The 18,557-nt window shown below is 27.3% G+C and overlaps 1 protein-coding gene across 1 annotated transcript; it reads left to right on the forward strand.

Moving 5' to 3' along the window:
• Window positions 1-4,314: 4,314 nt before the first annotated feature.
• Window positions 4,315-15,940, forward strand: LOC112591235. Its single transcript, XM_025334995.1, has 5 exons — window positions 4,315-4,953; window positions 11,821-12,093; window positions 14,066-14,260; window positions 14,330-14,530; window positions 15,387-15,940. The coding sequence occupies exons 1-5, from the start codon at window positions 4,524-4,526 to the stop codon at window positions 15,530-15,532; spliced, it is 1,245 nt and encodes a 414-aa protein (XP_025190780.1). The 5' UTR covers window positions 4,315-4,523; the 3' UTR covers window positions 15,533-15,940.
• Window positions 15,941-18,557: the final 2,617 nt, after the last annotated feature.

Raw genomic sequence — 18,557 nt, forward strand, 5'->3', positions numbered from 1 at the left:
ACACACAGTTACTGTTAAATTATTATTATAATTATCAACAATTCAAACAATGTTTTTTCGTCTTTCGTGTAAGTGTTTTTTTTTTTTTTTTGTTCACGTCCATTAAGTTTGCGCTAAAACACATTCCTAAAATAATTTCCATTATTTTTTTTTCTTACCACGCTCGGTTGAGTATACTTTTAGACTATATTATAATAATACGTATTATAAATATGCATACTCGTGTATATTATAGTAACGACGCAACAATACCGATTCGGTAAAATGTCGATCGGTATAATAAATTTGTCTACGATGACCCATGGTCTCGGTAGAAGTGAACGTCCCGTTTAATTATAGATACATCAGGAACATAATGCAAGTGACCGACGAGTACACCTATTAAAGTGAATCGTTTAAAATCGATCACAGGGTGTGGAAAACCTCTTGGATCGTTGAGCTCTTTGTGTAAACACTATTCTCGTGTATTCTTTTCTGCAGATATTATAATATATTATTCTTTATATAGCCTACTTTCACACAGGTCGTCGCATTCAGTCGATCTTAAAGATAATGATAAAATATATATTTATATTCATATTCATATTATTATTATTATTATTGCTATTATAGTCAACGCGTTTGTATAGCTCTAGCAGTCAAACTGTGGGAATAGTGCATGTGTGTACGATATTAAAATGTTCTATAACCAACATGTATTATAATTTACGAATCTCTTCTATTTGACCAATTCGTTAATTCGATACGTCGTACTTATATTAGTTGAGATCGTAAACAAACGATCGATTTTGGCCAATTCATCTTCGATACCTATATGAAATATGTAGGTATAATGACTACCTACATATAGCTAAACACCATACGACCACTGAACTGTAGGCACGATGCGTTCGTCGAAGTCGCCTCCGGTATAACGCAAATTTTCGCTACTCATCTAGAAGGTGGGTCAAAATTATTAAAATTTCCAATGAGGTCACTGCAATCAAATTTTATTTGATTTTAATTAGTATTTTAACCTTTGTCGTGTGAAAAAGTACCAATAAGTGGAAATAATTATGTGTTCATCATCGATATATACATATTAAAGTTCTTAGTGAAAATATCGATTAAACTGTTCTGTGTAAAAAAAAAAAAAAATTAAATTTATTCCTGATATGACATACAATCATAATATCATAAAATATATCCTTATATTCATAAGTGTTCTTTGTAATGTTGACATTATATGAGATAAATAGTTTATATATTTCGTTAATATTTATGTAGAGTACAGAAACATATAGTAAAAAAAAAAATATATATATAAATATGGATAAAAACATCATGATTGAATATTTTAATACATACCTCATATAAGTTTGAATTATTGTTGGCTATCTAATCCGATTTTTTTTTTTAAAGTATAATTTATTATGTTTTATAAACTGTCGATAATAATGGATGGATCATAATTCATGATTTTTTTTTTTTTTTTAACAAAAATGTGTTATTAATTAAAACAATAGTTTATGAATATTTTCAAAATTATCGTCACATACTAATAAAATTAATACAAATTTAGATTTATACTAAATAGTATACAATTTTATTTATACTGTCGATAATAATGGATGGATCATAATTCATGATTTTTTTTTTTTAACAAAAATGTGTTATTAATTAAAACAATAGTTTATGAATATTTTCAAAATTATCGTCACATACTAATAATTAATACAAATTTAGATTTATACTAAATAGTATACAATTTTTTAAAATAAAATCAGAAATATAAAAACTTGAAAAGTTGCTGTACAGCAAGTTTCAAGTGATTTCCAACATTGAGTCAAGTGGGTTCCAATAAAGGATATGTTACATATAAATTCAAAGATATAATAGGTATTCTATATTTAATATTTATATATGTAATGAAAATCGATTCTGAGTAAAGTCATTTTATCAGACAATATTTTTAAAGAAATTTTATTATATATTTATATTTTATATTGCTTATTACTGTTAGTAATTAATTTTTCTATTATAATATTTATCTTTGTAAAAAAAAATTGAATTCAGTTATAAAATTTGCAGTAAAAATTATTTTCAATTTTTTGTGATTGTAATGAATTTTATATTATGAAAAATTAAGCCTGTATGTTTTTGATATTTATTAATTTTTAAAATATAGTTTATATTTTGTTTTACATTTTCAACATTTATAGAAAACATTTAAAATTTAAAAATACCAGAAATAGCTAAAAATTGATATCAATAATTTTTAAATTTCATTAGGTAAAAAAAATATAATTTAATGAGTTGTCTCACCTGCATTTGTTTTCTCCAATTGTTATAAGCATATTTTAAAAACAAACTTGTTCGGTGTTTCCACAAATTCCTGTATTAATATTTAAAATGTTGGGTATTAAAATTAAAAATCATTTAATAATGAAATAATTGACATATTTTTGTGATTTTTATGAATTTGTAAAATGTTGAACTTTAAACGCTTATAGATTGTGGTTATATATTTTCGATATGAATTGTATAGCTTTAAAAAAAATTTATTGGGAATCTTGTGATACATTTTCAAGATTTTTTATTCACCGAAAACTTTTTTATACAAACATATAATTTGAAAAAAACTTAATATGATGACAAATTTGAAATTTAATATGTTGAAAATGGAAAAAATATTTTGAAATTTATATCAGTTATAGAAAATGTTTACATTATTATTTGAAAAAAAAAACAAGTTTCTACAATTATTATTTATTCTTATAAATAATATTTGTGTAAAAATTCACGTTAATTTATGAAAATTTAATACTAAGTTTCTCATTAGCTAATTATAGCTATTCGAAAAATATTAAAGATATGTATATAGCTATACAGACACGGCTTTTTTTTTCATTTTAAATTCAAAGTTAACATGATTCGTTAATATTACAAAAATTCACCAATTTTTTCATGACTAAGAATTCATATAAGTACTCAATTTATATAGGTAAAACTTAAAAATGTAATACAAGGTTCCACATAAGTAATCTGTATTGAAACGATTATTAAAAAGTACAGTACAACATAATTTAATTAAGTTAGAATTTGAAAAATATTAGGTAAATATTTAAACATAGAAAAACGGTCTTAGTTATTCACATTAAGTAGATTCTTCTTTGGTCATAAGGAATTCATAGATTAGGTGTGAGTATTTTATTCGAAAACGGTTTGTAAAAATGTTGTATTTTTATTTGAGTTACGGATTATTCTATTTTATTATCTTGTTTTTAATTTGGTTTAATTCAATGTTTTGTAGTTTCTATAGACTTTGCTATTTCTGTTCGACATTTTTTTTATATAGTTATAATTTGTAATTTTATTTTAGGATGTATTTTTTAGCTTGAGAGTGGTTGGGTCAAATATTCAAAAATGTTAGAGAATATAAACTGTATTGTAGGTATATAATTAAATTTTATTTACACAATAATATTTTAAAAACATTAAGATTAATTGTATGCTATTCCCTATCTATACCATAGTCCACGAACCTATTGATAACGTTCAAAGATAATTTGGTATGGCTCAAAATATAACAGTTATATTATATTAATATTTAATATATTAAAAAAACCTATAGTTAAATTTTAAAAACATTATTGTATAACAACAATTTAAATGTATCTTAAAATATACTTGGTTGTATAGAATAATAATTATTGCAACCGTCAATCTTTCACAGAGATTAATAATTTAACTAATAAATGTATAACAGTGATTTCCTTGATGATGAGGTACACTCAATACCCATCGTAATGATTCTTACAATGGAGTGATTATCTACTTTTTCTAATTTTTAAGCTTTTCGTATTCATTTTTTTTTTTAGAGTGAATGATTTTTGCAGTAGTTGTCCATACTTAATATTGTAGTTATACTCAATTCAAGTAACATAATTAGCCGATGTTCATTAATACATGTGAATATCTGTTCGACAATCAAATCATTATCTTGACGGATCTTAAAGTGTTTCAGGTAATGATAATTTGTAACCGAAAATTATTTTATAGGTAGATAGTATGATATTAATATATATTAACTCGTGTATATCATTATCGGGATAATATTACATCGTGTATGTCTTGTAATTTTCAAAAAACGATTTTAAAATATCAACGGTAAAAAACAACGCGCGTATCACCTTCGTCGCAGTCTCGCCTAAACGCCACCGCCACTGGATACGTCACGCATAGTTCTCGCGGGTGTCGCTTAGGAAGGGGAGTCCGCCACAGCCACTATAATACTAGAAGGCCCGCTTAAACAGTCGTATAAAACGTCTTGGGTTCTTGTTCATCGCAGTTATATTGCTCTGGTAACGTTCGCGTCCGGTGCTCAGTGTTTTATTGAAATTCATTTTCGTCAAGTCTCTTTCATTTCTTCGATTTGCGTTCACGATTACTTATCATAATTTCGTATTTGCTCAATAGATTTATACAATACATAAACTAGCTATCTTTCTTCCGTTTCTGGCACGACGTACGATATTATTACCATGGTGTCGTGCGTAGTGTCAATATTGCTGACCACGGCGGCTTGGTGCATATCCGCCAGTGCCCTTGCCGTCCCGGAGATTATGACCGCAACCGTGTTAACGAACGGCTCGTCGGTGACCGCAGACTGGACTACACCGTCTGTGACCTTTACAGCAGAAGCCACCGAATCTTCACCGACCATAGTTGTGTACAATAGTAGCAGTGCTGACGACGACAACAGAGACTCCAGGTTCCTGAGTTTCTCAATGGGCTCAGACCAGGCGGCCGGAACCGCCACCAATTCGCTATTGCAAGAAAAACAGGACGAGCCGACCACCGACCCAAGCGCCCATCTAGTCGACATTTACACTGACTGTCTGATGCAGCTATCGTTCCCATGTGTCCAACGCAAATTACTGTTGTTCCTCGACAAACTTGGCAGAATGAAAGGTGAGTTTCAGAGGTCGTTGTAATTTTGTTTTTATTTACTCTCTGGGTATCTATTCATCAGCAAAGCGACTCAACAGTACAATTTATAACCAATTTTTAGTTTAAATATAATCGATTCGATAAATATCTAATAACTTTTATAAAGTATTTAAACGCGAGATCTTCGAATAAAGCTTTTGACATATTACCTGAAATGCATTCGTCGCCATTATTATACCGGCATGGTATACTTTTAACCTGTCTGCAAAAGTACCTACACATATAGCTTCGTCCGATGATTGAGCGAATAATAAAAAGAAATTATATGTATTATACGCATGGTTGTGTGGAGTTATGCCGTGAAAATGGTTTGGTGCTAAATCGGTTTCTGGGCGTTTAACGCGCTTTATTCGTTTGAAACACAAATTATCGGTCTGTGTATTCCATCCGTGAAATCTGTTAAGAAGATTTTTTTATGCGCCACAAGTATAATGTATAATACAATTTTATATTATATAAACAATAATAATAAAAGTATCATAACGCAGCGTATCACATAAAAGTAAAATAAAGACGAGAATGATTTTTGTTAAATTTAAAATATTACCGTTGAACAGTTGATATAAGTATTATAAGTGCCTATCCGATATGTTATCATGTAATCAGTTTGAAAAAAAAACTCTCCCATTGCTAAATTGTTTTTTCTTCTGTATAATATTCAATATTCTTACAAAAAATTTAGACAATAAACGTTTTATTCGAGTTTTATTATATTAATACCGTTGAAAATTTGATATGCGACTATGTTATTACCTATATATTGTGTAGTTTCGAAAATAAAAAAAAAAGTTTATATTATAAATTAAATTATACCATTGTAATGCACAAAAAAAAAAAAAAATAAAACCAAAATATCATTGCAATAATATTTTAAACAAAAAAATGATATAACTATAAAAGTACTTAAGTGTTTATACGTAAGTAATATAGTTGCGCAGATACACGCTCACATAATTTGATTGTATTATAGATGCGTACATGGTAACATTACCAAAATTGTTGCTCATTAAACACATATTTTATAGATAGGTATTTAATATTTAATCTATTTTATAGCTGTTTCATAAATTATTAACCTTTCACTATATTTTCGGTATAATTTGTGTAATTTTTTTCTACATTATTAAATTATTATGGTATAATATACATATTATACTAATATCACGTTTACCGTTTGCAAAAACTTTTTCAACATGTATTATTATATACCAGTGAGTTCTTTTTATATTTATTTAAATATAATCATGTATACTGAAAGTATAGGTGCTTTAAAGATGTCATATAATATTTACAATTTTAAAGATCTACACCTGCCTAATTTGAGAGTTTTTTTTAAGTACCTATATGTAAAACCTATGTAAACATGTCATTAAATAAATATTATATAGCAAGGGTCATCAATTAATATTTCTGAAGGGTCAAATTAAGAATCTGATTTTTTTTTTTAATATTTACTATTGTTTATAAACATTAAGAACATTATTAATATCACAAATATATGAAAAAAATTAAAATTAAAATAAATTATAAATACAATAAAAAAAAAAAATTGGTTAGTGATATTACAAATATTTGAAAAAAACTATTCTTCATCTGCGGGCTGGATAAAATTTGTTCGCGGACTTCTATTTGGTGACTTCTGCTATATAGTATACAATACATGTATAATTATTTTTTCAGTACTATATATACTTTTATGGGATAAAGGCAAATAAAAGGAATATTGATTAAAAATTCTCGTTTTAATATACATTTCACAGATAAAAAAATAATAATAACAATAATTAATTTACATATCTAGTATTTTTTTTTAGTTTCTCAATATTTAAAATTATAATGTCATAATAATGTTTACGTACTTTGATCGTCTCAGTCGATTTTTACTGTCATGTTTGTTTCAATATGTTATTCTATAGCAAAAAAAAAAAAAAAATATGTATAGAAAAGTCGGAAAAGCATTTCAAGTAGTGTATAGTTAGATTATAGGTAGTTGTTGAACTAGCACCAAATATCTATTCATGAACTTGACAATAGGTTTTACTGAAGTGAAACGCTTAATACCAGTGGCCGAAATATAGGTATATAATTCAACTGTTCACTTTCGGTTAGATCTGAATATCTTTTTTCCGACAACAATCGTCAACAACCAAATTCAATATTTTATTAAAACGATTAGAAAGCCATGGAGTAATATTTATATTTTATTGATGTTTTATTATCAATTTTTTATAAAAAAAAATGTTAATTAATTATTCACACTTAGAAAAAAAAATGAGCACATACTTATAGGATATTTTATCAGATAAGTTACAACTTGACAGAGAAAAAAATTGATTGTATTGTGTAACAAAACAAATACAAATGACTCGATAATTTGAAACTAATTTCAGGGAATCCATTATTTTAAATAGGTAGTAAATACACAATGATCAATTCAATACCTAGTCAAACAATTGTTTAGAAACAGATGCAGGTTCCCGTGGAAAATGACAGAATTAAGTTGAAAGCATGGTGAAATCGGCCTTGGTTTTCATTTTCAGTTGCACCAAATGTAAAACATTTAAATACTATTCATGATATATATTTAAAGTATATATATATTGTAATAAATTAATATATTCATCATTTTTTTTAAATGTATATATTATTATAAATATATATTTTTTTTAAGATTCGGTATAATTCAATTTTAAATACACACAAATATGTCACGGTTCCTTGAGTTCATTTTACTAAGTCAAGTGTACATATTGCAGTTTGTTATAATATATTATGATGTTCTAATATTTATTGAACGTGATTTTTATATTGTAGTGATTAAAGAACAATGTATTGTTAAATATTGGTATTAAAAGTGTATTATATTTTTCTCTTCGATCAATAATAATAATAACACGTTCCTACAATATTCGTTATATTTAATAATATATTATTTACTACATATAATAATTTAAGCATACATTATAATATTACAATATGAGTAGGCTCGTTTAAAGCGTACGACGACGTGACGTCCGAATCTTGTTGTACGTGACATGCCGAATTTGTATTAACCGTCAATCGCCGAATCTTATTTTATTATTGAAAAACTAAACACACGTTTTGTACACAACGCGATGTCTATGATATTATATAATATGTATTAAATGTGTTGTCTGTATGAATACTGTTGGTATTTGGTCTTATTTTTTAATATCCGATTAATCGGTATTTTTGCTTCAAGTAATATTTTACAACATTTCTATAATAATATAAATGTACAACATAATAACTCGTTCTCATTATAATATTGTTTTGTATTCACAATCTATAAAATAAGCACAATGACGTATTTTAGTGGAAGGTACATATAATATTTAATATAATACGTCGAATGTTCTATTGTGTTCCGTGCCATAAATTACTAGGCTATGGGGTGATGGAATTTCTATATAATTCTCTCACTACTAGAATAGGAAGAGTAAAAAAAATAAACCGAACATCATTGCGTGCATAGTACTACAGAAGAATGGATAACGTAAAGAGTGGACTTCAGTGTACGTACTATCTATGATTCATATTAAACAATATTTTTATAAAAATGTGTTAAATTGTAACGAATAAAAAAAAAAAAAAATAGAAACTCTTTGAATACGAGTCGATTTATATTATTATAATTGATGTATATATATATATATATATATATATATATATTATATAGGTACCTAGATACTTTTGAGATTTATTTAAAAAGAGATTAAATATAATTAGATCGAAATTTAAAAATGTTTAAACTCTTTTTATAATATTATAATGGTTTTCATCAATAATTTTTAATAATTTATTTACAAATAACTTTTTTTGGAACGTTTTGAGATGGAATTATCTAAATATATTACGAGAGCAAGAGTGACAAAACCAAATAGGAATTATAATTGACTTTCACGATATAATAATATACAGTCGAACTTGGTTAACTCGAAGTTGAAGGGACGGGAAAAAAGTTCGAGCTATCCAAGAATTCGAGTTACTCAAATTGAAAATGTTTAAAACAGTACAAAATATATTAATTTCTATATATTTATTACGAATGAAGTAATGTAATAAAAAATATTTAATGTGTATTTATATATGACTTATGTATAATATGTAATTTTAAATAGGTATGTATATATGTACAAATAAAAATGAGGTTAGACAATTATTTCAAAAAGTTATTTATTTTTGTTTGAGTTTTGCTGTTGGTCGTAGCGTTTGTAATAAATCGTTTTAAACCATTTATCAATAACGATAACATTAATGAGTAATGACCTTATTTTCGATATTAAAATATATACATAGATACACAAGGGAAATATCACAATTTATAATATTAATAAAATTCAAACTTCGAGTTATCCAGAAAAATATTTGAGTTATACAAGATTTTTTTACATTGTTTAAATAGAAAATTCTAAGGAACGGGGAAAAAGTTCAAGATATCGACAATTTCGAGTTAAAGAAATTCGAGATAACCAAGTTCGATTATACTTAAACGTTCTAACACAGTATAAAACCTCACTATTATAATCTAACGATTAAGATCGAATCGGATTTTGACAAGTCATGTTGTTTAGTACTAAATATTGGGTGTATATAATTAAATACGTTAAAAAAAAAAATGGAAAACGTAGTACAAAAAATATAAGCAAAGATAAACTATTTTCGTAATACTGTGTGTTTGTCAATAGACATTTTTAAATACAATATTATTATTAAGAAAAACCATAAATTTTCCTTTTTATCCGTCAATCATTCTTTTGATGCGTTAATACAATTGTCACTATAATAATAGATAGTTGTAATAAACTATGTAAATACGTTCACAAAGCAATAAATAATATAATAGTGCGTGTCTTATTGTTTCGAGAACTTATACAATTTAATTAATAATTATTACTACCTATATATTATATTTATGCCGAATTCACAAATAATACGAAACGATAGTACTTCACGCGATAGTTAGGTATTATAATAGACCGTAATTTTAGAAGGATCTGCAGAAAATGATAGGAGAGCTTAGAAAAAAAAAAAACAACAATGTATTATTATTGTCTTCGTCTCCGGAAATTAGCAAAATCTGTCAGTTTTCCCGGTGAATTAGAAACGCCTACAAACCGCAAATATATATATATATATATATATATAATATGCAGCTAGACGATAGTGTTGTTATTATTATTATTATTGTACGCGTTGTTGTTTACTTTTGTTTTCACACTTAATATTATATTCTAGTTTTCGTCTATTTACCGCGGACCAGGCTATTACAATATAATAAAAAGGATCCGCCGCCATCATTCGCGACGGTTTCTTCTGTGGCGAGTTGCGATTTCGATTGCCGCGTAGGACGCAGGAAAAACTGTCGGGGAAACTCCGTAACCCACATCGGCCGACATAATATGCTGAAGTCAAGTCCTATATGTGATAATGATAATTATAATAATAATAATAATAATATATTATAACTATATTTTCATATTTATATCGTCCACACGACTCTATGCGACAACTATTATTTATCTATTATTATTATTATTTTCGTTTCTGTTATTATCATCATCATCATATTGTCACCTATTCGGATCCGTCGTATTTAAACACCATTAATGGGTCACACGACGCCGCAAAGACGGACCATTGTGTTTTTCATTCATTCACATTATAGTACTAAATATAAATCCTATTTTCTGTGTGTATAGAAAATACAATAATATTATTATATAGTGTATACTTATGTGCACAAAACCCTTTGTAATGATAATTTCATCAGCTACTCGGTGTGGAAATTTTTCTTTATTTTCTTTTTGGATTTTTTTCATACAACACAAGTTTGCATCTGATCTTTGACCAGTCACGATGTCACTTCTCCGCCGCTCCATTCTGAACCTATACGTATATAATTGTAATAACGCATTACTTTTCGACTTTCTTTTTTTTTCATGTGGGAATCCTATGAATCCGTCGCCATTTTCTTAGTAACGTCCATCAGATGGCCAACCACTCTATTGCTGCATTCGTTCAAATAACAATTCACGATTTTTCTCTGGTCAAAATGACGGAAAATAAAATAAACTTATTACGTCCGAGAATGTCAAAAAAAAAAAAAAATTATGAAAAAAATTATGTAGACAAAATACAGGAATAACAATTTACAGAATAATTTGATTAAACAGGCGTGACAAATCTTCGGTCTAGGGCAAGGTTATCGAGTTGTTTCTTTGAAACATTTATATTTTAACAGGCCACCTTCTAGGTTGATAAAATTTCTCCAAATGAGAGTTGCGAATTGAGATTATCAACAACAGTACTACAACTCTAGTTGATAATATTATTAATACTCTGACTGGTTAGACGTTTTAAATCTAGATCAACATTATTAAAAAAAATATGACAATCCGGTCGATTGGTGTCATTGTCGGGCTCATATACTTGTCTCTAATATATTATCTCTCTGAGTCATATATTAATGTATATTAAAATCAGTCAAAAGCTGACCAAACTTTATTCATTTGTTGGTCTCTCATAACGAGTTGTATCAAAATAAAATAACAATACAATTACTCATAAACAGGGTTGTAAATTTAATTAATTATATATTGTTAGTAAATTTGCATGACTTGATAGTATATAATTAATTTGAGAAATACACTCTAAAAATAAAATAATTTTAAACTATAACAATAAATTCAAAAATCTATATTTATTTATTTTTAAATATTAATTTTTGGATATACATAGATAATTTTAAATTATCGAAGTTTAAATATTTTGTTGTATTTCTTACAAATGATTACATTTTTACAGGATTCAGTGTTCTGGGTGATCTGCTATCGGTGGTCAGGATCAAAAGGGACATGCGACCACCGCTGAACGAGACTGACTTGATGGCCAGATTAAACACTGTTGATGAACAAAGCGCTCTATCTGCGCTCATGGTGCACACCCTCGACCGTTTTATCGGGTCACACATACTCCGCGTAACTTTGCCATCTGGGATTACAGCAGCGCTTAAAGGAAACGCTCGATCCATCGCCGGCAACACTTTAGACATAAACTTGTCTAGGGCTATTGGAGAAGGTATGGGAACTAATTTAATATTAAAGAATAAAATAGGTCACTATATTAACTATTAAGTCTTTTTTTTCTGATCACGTCTGTTTTAATATCCCGAAGATATAATTGAAACGACTATAAGGAGCAATGTCGATACAATAAGTATAGGTATATTATTATACGATTGATACCTATGGTAGGAAAAAAATTAAAAATAATGCACAATATAAGCAGATAAAACTTGTTAAAATAAATTAATTTGTACCAAGTATTGAAAAAAATCAAAAACATTTAATAAAGTAACCGAATTGAACATGGACATGGCAAACAATGAGTATTTTTTTTTTTTTTTTAATTAAAAACAATTTTCATTTTCATTTTAATGATAAGTATAATATTATTTAACTTTTTTAACTAAATATAATATCACAAAAATATTTTATCTGAAACGATTTGTATTATTATTTTATTTGTTCTCACATAAACCACTAAGAGTTGCAATGTCACACTAAAATTTCACATCACTGTTCTTTCATAACGTGATGAAAATAACATTTCCCACACTGTTAAAATTGGAGCTTTAAAATTTAGTTTTTTGCAATGTCCGTTACATATAGTAACTAAACACATAACACATTATACCATATCATTATATATACGTGTATATTAAAAGTTTTGTTTTTTTCATCCAAAACTAATAACCGTCTATGACTGATATTTTGTTTAATTAATTTAACAAACATCTGTTTAATGTTTGGTCGGCGGTGAACCGTTTAACGTCTTAATTTATATGCGCGCTGAGAAAGTCATGTTTGTTAACATACGAACGATAATCGTGAACTGCGGCCGTACATAATTACTAATTACTACATTTCTATAAAGTTTTCAGTAGGTATATACGTCTAAACACCGTATTTTGTATTTTTATGTTGCTCTTTTCACTATTATTTATTTTATTATTCCTAGCTATAATACAATATGATGATATAATTATTTGACGCGATATGATCTGACCTGGATCCGACTTTTACAGGCCACCGATCACATAAATTACCATCAAAGTATATTATATTATATAGTTGTTTTGTACATAGTATGGCACGCACAACAGTCACTTGATTACCGCTTTTTAATCGTCACAGTTCTGTGTATCATATAAAACTCCATACATTTTGTCAATACACCCTGACGAATCGAGTCGTTAGATTGTTGATGAATCGATCGTCAATTATTTTTCCTTAATCAACGGCTTGCAAGTGGACAACTGTAGCGGCATCCAAATTATCGATACGCATCTCCCGGTCGGCTCCGGATGAAATGAAAAGAGTAAAACGGACATAATCCGCGACGGCGATCGTCGTGGACGATGGAAAAGTTACAAATAATAATAATAGTATGATATATTTTACACGTAATGTTGAATTTTCACTTTTAGGCGTCGCTGCGATTAGATTCGGAGTATTAAAGTTATTCGAAAACCCGTAGTATACGAAAATGATGACGGTGGAAAATTACTTATACTTTCCGTATAGCTTAATTAACGATATTATTAGGAAACTCTTCGATGACAATTTAAAACGTGTTACAAATTGTAACACATTATAATGTGAAAAACGTATACTTTTAAATATATACATAATTATTTTAATATTTAGGCACACATTATATTTTTAAACATCCGTTGTACTTTCAATAAAAAAAAAAAAATCTATGCCACAGTATGTGCTAATTGTAGTTCCTAAATAATATAGGAAATTGTTATTAAGATAAAACATATTTAATTTCATGCTTAATGTTCAATAATACATTATTATAAAATTCAATTTCGTAAAGAATTAAAAAATAACTATCATCATCGAATGCTTATTACTGATTAATTATTAATTATTATTAATAATATTATCATAACAATCAAGATTTGATTAATTTTCAAGAAATGTACCAAATTGTTGTAATTATTTAATCGAGTTTTTATCTTTTTTTTTTGTTTGGTAAGGGAGAGGAAAGAATAAAAAGTACAAGAAAATGATGCACATGATGATGATGGGGCTAATGGGTAAAATGGCGCTTATGGGTCCGCTCATGATGTTGATGATCAAAGTGAAGGCCATTAAAGCGCTGCTTTTGAGTAAACTCGCACTTCTGTTGAGTTTAGGACAGATGATGAAGGGCAAAAAAAGCGGTGCATCTGGTAAGTACATATCACACGTGGGTAGTAAAAACGACTATGCCGGTGACTGACTTACGTCAAATAACTTAGGCAAAGAAGTGATCATCGTACATGATAACCACGGGGGAGGCGGAGGCGCGGAATACGGTGCTGGAACTGCAGCCGGATGGGTGTCCGGTCACACAGCAACAGGTTGGTCGACGGGCGGAGGTGGTGATAGCTACTCGGCGGGATCACACATCGGCGGTGGTGACAACACGTATGCCGGCGGCCAAGACTCCTATTCATCAGGTATAAGCGAAAATAAACGATGATTTGCGTTTTACACGGACTCATCATAACCACGAACAGCAGTCCCGCTTAATATTATGATGGACATCGCTAGCTAAAACAGGGGTCTCGTTTGAGGTGTAGAAATATTTAATTTTATTTTAATTACTTCACTAGTTTTCGGGGTGAACATATATCGTAAACCATCGCTAACAGGAAGGACATTTCTATATTTTCGTTTAAGTTTTATTTTACTGCTGTTTTCTACAGTATGCAAATTATTAATGATTAATTAAAACATAACCTAAATGACTAAAAAGTTGTTACATTTTGAAAAACCCACACACTTCAACAATCTAACTAAAAATATCTGTAGGTGCATTCATATAATACTGTATTATTATAAATTTGTTGCAAATCGATATTTTTTACCTTTTTAATAATTTGATTTGATATTGGTAACATTTAAAAACGTTAAACGTTTAAAACCTAAATATTTTAATGAAAATTAAATTATGCAAGACATAATATATTAATATATAATGATTCTCTCGAAAATTCTTATTTCAATAACTATAGGTATGTTTATTTCAAACTACGTTAAACATTATTTTTGTCAATCTGGGGCAAAGACTAAAAGTGTAAAGAAATCGTATCGTATTTGGTGGATTTACATATAGCAATGTAACTTAGTAGCGGTCTATTTTAAATATTATTGTTGTACTGAACGTCGGATGAGACTTCGGTTTTCGTACACATGTATATTATACTCTGCTCCGTCATCGCGATCTCGATGTAAACCACCGTGACTGACGTAGCAATTTGCTAATTTATTATGACAAATTTATGATTTTTTTAATGACTTATTTACTTCTAGGCGCAGGAATGCCCAGTGGCTGGGCGGGCGTCAACGGACATGGCGGTAGCGGCTGGGCGAGAAAGTCCATGGTGCACGAACCACATTGGGTGGCTTACCGAGCTTATATTCCTACACCCGAAGACGACCATGCCAACGAAAAATGACTCGACAATCTAGACTAAAACATATGACCTAATGCATATTATATTATTGTAGCGTATAACGTACATCATATTATTATGTACGTGTTATTCGCGATTACGCAAAGTATAAACGACATTATACATAAGTTATTTATTTTATTATTTTTAATGGTCAATCTGTGCGTGTATGATATATGTAGTATGTACGATTTGGATGATACGGGAAACTTGCAAATACGAACCACGGGTGTTGGAAATTTAGTGAGCCGTGTAGTACTTCAACAAAAATATCCTTTTCGTCATGCCCCATATATTATTTTAATTTAATATTACGCACTTTTGTGACCACGTCGATTAGTATTTATTTTATATTTATTTGTAAATATTATTTTTTTATCTATATACTCTCAATATTTATTATTTATTGAAGTAAACCACATTTATAAATGTAAATTATCGAATATATCTAATATATACATAAATATCGAGAAAATTGCAAGCAAAATTTGTATTATTTTAAATCCATCAGCATTTGGTATCTATTATTAGAATATATACTCGAACCCAACATAACAATATTTTTATTTACCAATAATTTATACAAAATAAATACAAAAATACAAATTTTAACATTGAGAAAACTGCGTACTAATATAAAAAAATAGTTACAAAATTTATCGATAATTTTAATTTTAAATAATGATGACGACGAATGCAAAAGTTATACAACGGTTTAATTATAAATAAGGCGAAACGATTTTTTCTTATATAAAAGTCCTGGTATATCATAGATATTCTTCATATACATACAATATAGACAATGCTCAAAAAACGTCACCTGTACCGTGACATAATAATTACTATAAGAATTAACTTTATTAAGCGATACGTTTTTTACACGCATTCCGATCATCATTGATACGTCAAAATAACGGATTTAGCGGTATCGTCGATTTTCAGCGTGTATTTCACGAAAAATTCTTTTATTGATATTAAACATTCAACAACGCAGTAATTGTACATTACATATTGACTATTCTCGTCACACATCTCAAATAACAGCAATATCGTAATATGACTTAAGAAAATTCGCCTCTTCAAACAATATTAAATATCAATATATTAATATTAGCTTGTCTTATAAAAATCTTCATCATCTCTTATTAAAAAATATTTTGAATAATAATTGTGATATTATTCATATTATTCGCTTTAATTACAATGTTTTCAGAAAATATTGACTACTTTTTTTCATTACCAATGAAAATAATAAGGTTGTCTGGACCGTGGAATTCTAAAATAGATGCATTCGTCAAATGTTGTAAGAAATGTGGTACCGTATAATCATGCCTAACTGGTAAATTTTTAGTTAAAACAAAAAACAATAATTATTCTCATAACATTTTAAAAAAGAGAGAATATTATATATTACAGAAGGTTATGTTTAATTATAACGCATTTGATAGTGTATAACTATGACACAAGTTCGTGGTGTAATTTAAGTTGTTTTTTAAATGCGAGTTTTTAAGTAGTCTACTTTTAAATTTAATTAGGCTATAATTTCAAAGATTCAAAAAAATTATTGAAAACCAAAAAGCATATAAATAGTTGGCCAATAAAAATATAAAAACATGTATAGAAAAATAAAAATATTGATGAATCACTATACTAATATATATATATATATATATATCTGATTCATCTTATAAATTTGCATTGTTTTCATATTTATAATAATAATATTACTGTAATGTAAAATTAAACTACATTTTCCTATGATAAAATTCAATGGAGAATTATAAAGAACAATTTAAACAATAAAACTAAAATAAATAAATAAATAATAATAATAAGTGTAGAATGTAGATGTATTATAACATATTAACATATTAATATTTTCATTAATTTTAACTAATTAATTAACCATAATATAAAATAATTAGGTATTTTTATATATTATTTAGTTTACATTTATAATTTTGGCAGGCTAGCTGGGGCTATTTTAAATATAAGGATGCAACCGCATATTTCAGAATATTCTTTATTTGACCTTTATTGCAAAAAGATTTTCTCAGTATAATTTAAGTAATTTATGTGATAAATTCAAATACTTTAATATTGGTTTTTTATAAAATATTCAGTTATGTACAATGTTTAAACTATTCAATTATTGTTTGTTCAAATGTGTAGAAAATTTATGATCAATATTTTTATTTTTAAGATATAATATTATTCCAAATATATAACCATAATATTTTAAATAATGGCTATTTACAAATATTGCAAATTGTATTGAGTGGGTTCTAATTTTAGATTGGACTTGTAATGTCTCAACTCTCAATACGCTATTACATAATATAATGTTATAAATACTATAAATATCGTTTTAATATTATTATAACATTAAGTATTTTATACTTAATGCAATTTCAATATCGCTAATATAAACTTTATTATTTTTTTTTTTATTATTATAATAAACTGGTAAAATATAAAATATATTATTTAATAAATTAGTTATTTTTCCAACATTAACATTCGGTTAACCGATTCGAAAAATTAAAATTTAATTAAGTATTTTTGTAATTTAGTACACTCTTTTATTGTTAATATTAAAAAATTAAGTTTAAGATAATATGCAAATAATAAAAATGTACAATAATGAAATGACTACCCGACATCGTTGATAAATAAATGAAATAATAATGGGGACAAATGACCACCCTATAACACTCTAGAGGATATGATGATATGACGAATAAGATTTTTAATATTTTTTCTTATAAGGCTTTGTCAGATATATTTATGTTTTAAACCATGAAAAAATTGACCCACTGACCCTATTAACTCTAATTAATAAATCAAAATAATATTATCTATTATGTCAAAAACTTTTTTTAATATCTGTATAGATTAAATTGACTTGGACACTATTACTTACTGACTTAACTAGTTCAGTGAAAATTATATCATAATATAAAATGTATTATAATAAACACAATATTATTAAAATGATAACAATAAAATGTTCTTGTTGATATTATTA

Source organism: Melanaphis sacchari, unplaced genomic scaffold (assembly GCF_002803265.2).
Source record: "Melanaphis sacchari strain LSU unplaced genomic scaffold, SCAv2.0 Contig0_pilon_pilon, whole genome shotgun sequence".
Taxonomy (NCBI): Eukaryota; Metazoa; Arthropoda; class Insecta; order Hemiptera; family Aphididae; genus Melanaphis; species Melanaphis sacchari.

Coding starts and splice junctions, on each gene's coding strand:
- LOC112591235 (XM_025334995.1), top strand. CDS start 4,524: ATGGTGTCGTGCGTAGTGTCAATATTGCTGACCACGGCGGCTTGGTGC. Junction 4,954..11,820: donor CAAACTTGGCAGAATGAAAG/GTGAGTTTCAGA, acceptor ACATTTTTACAG/GATTCAGTGTTCTGGGTGAT. Junction 14,261..14,329: donor CAAAAAAAGCGGTGCATCTG/GTAAGTACATAT, acceptor CAAATAACTTAG/GCAAAGAAGTGATCATCGTA.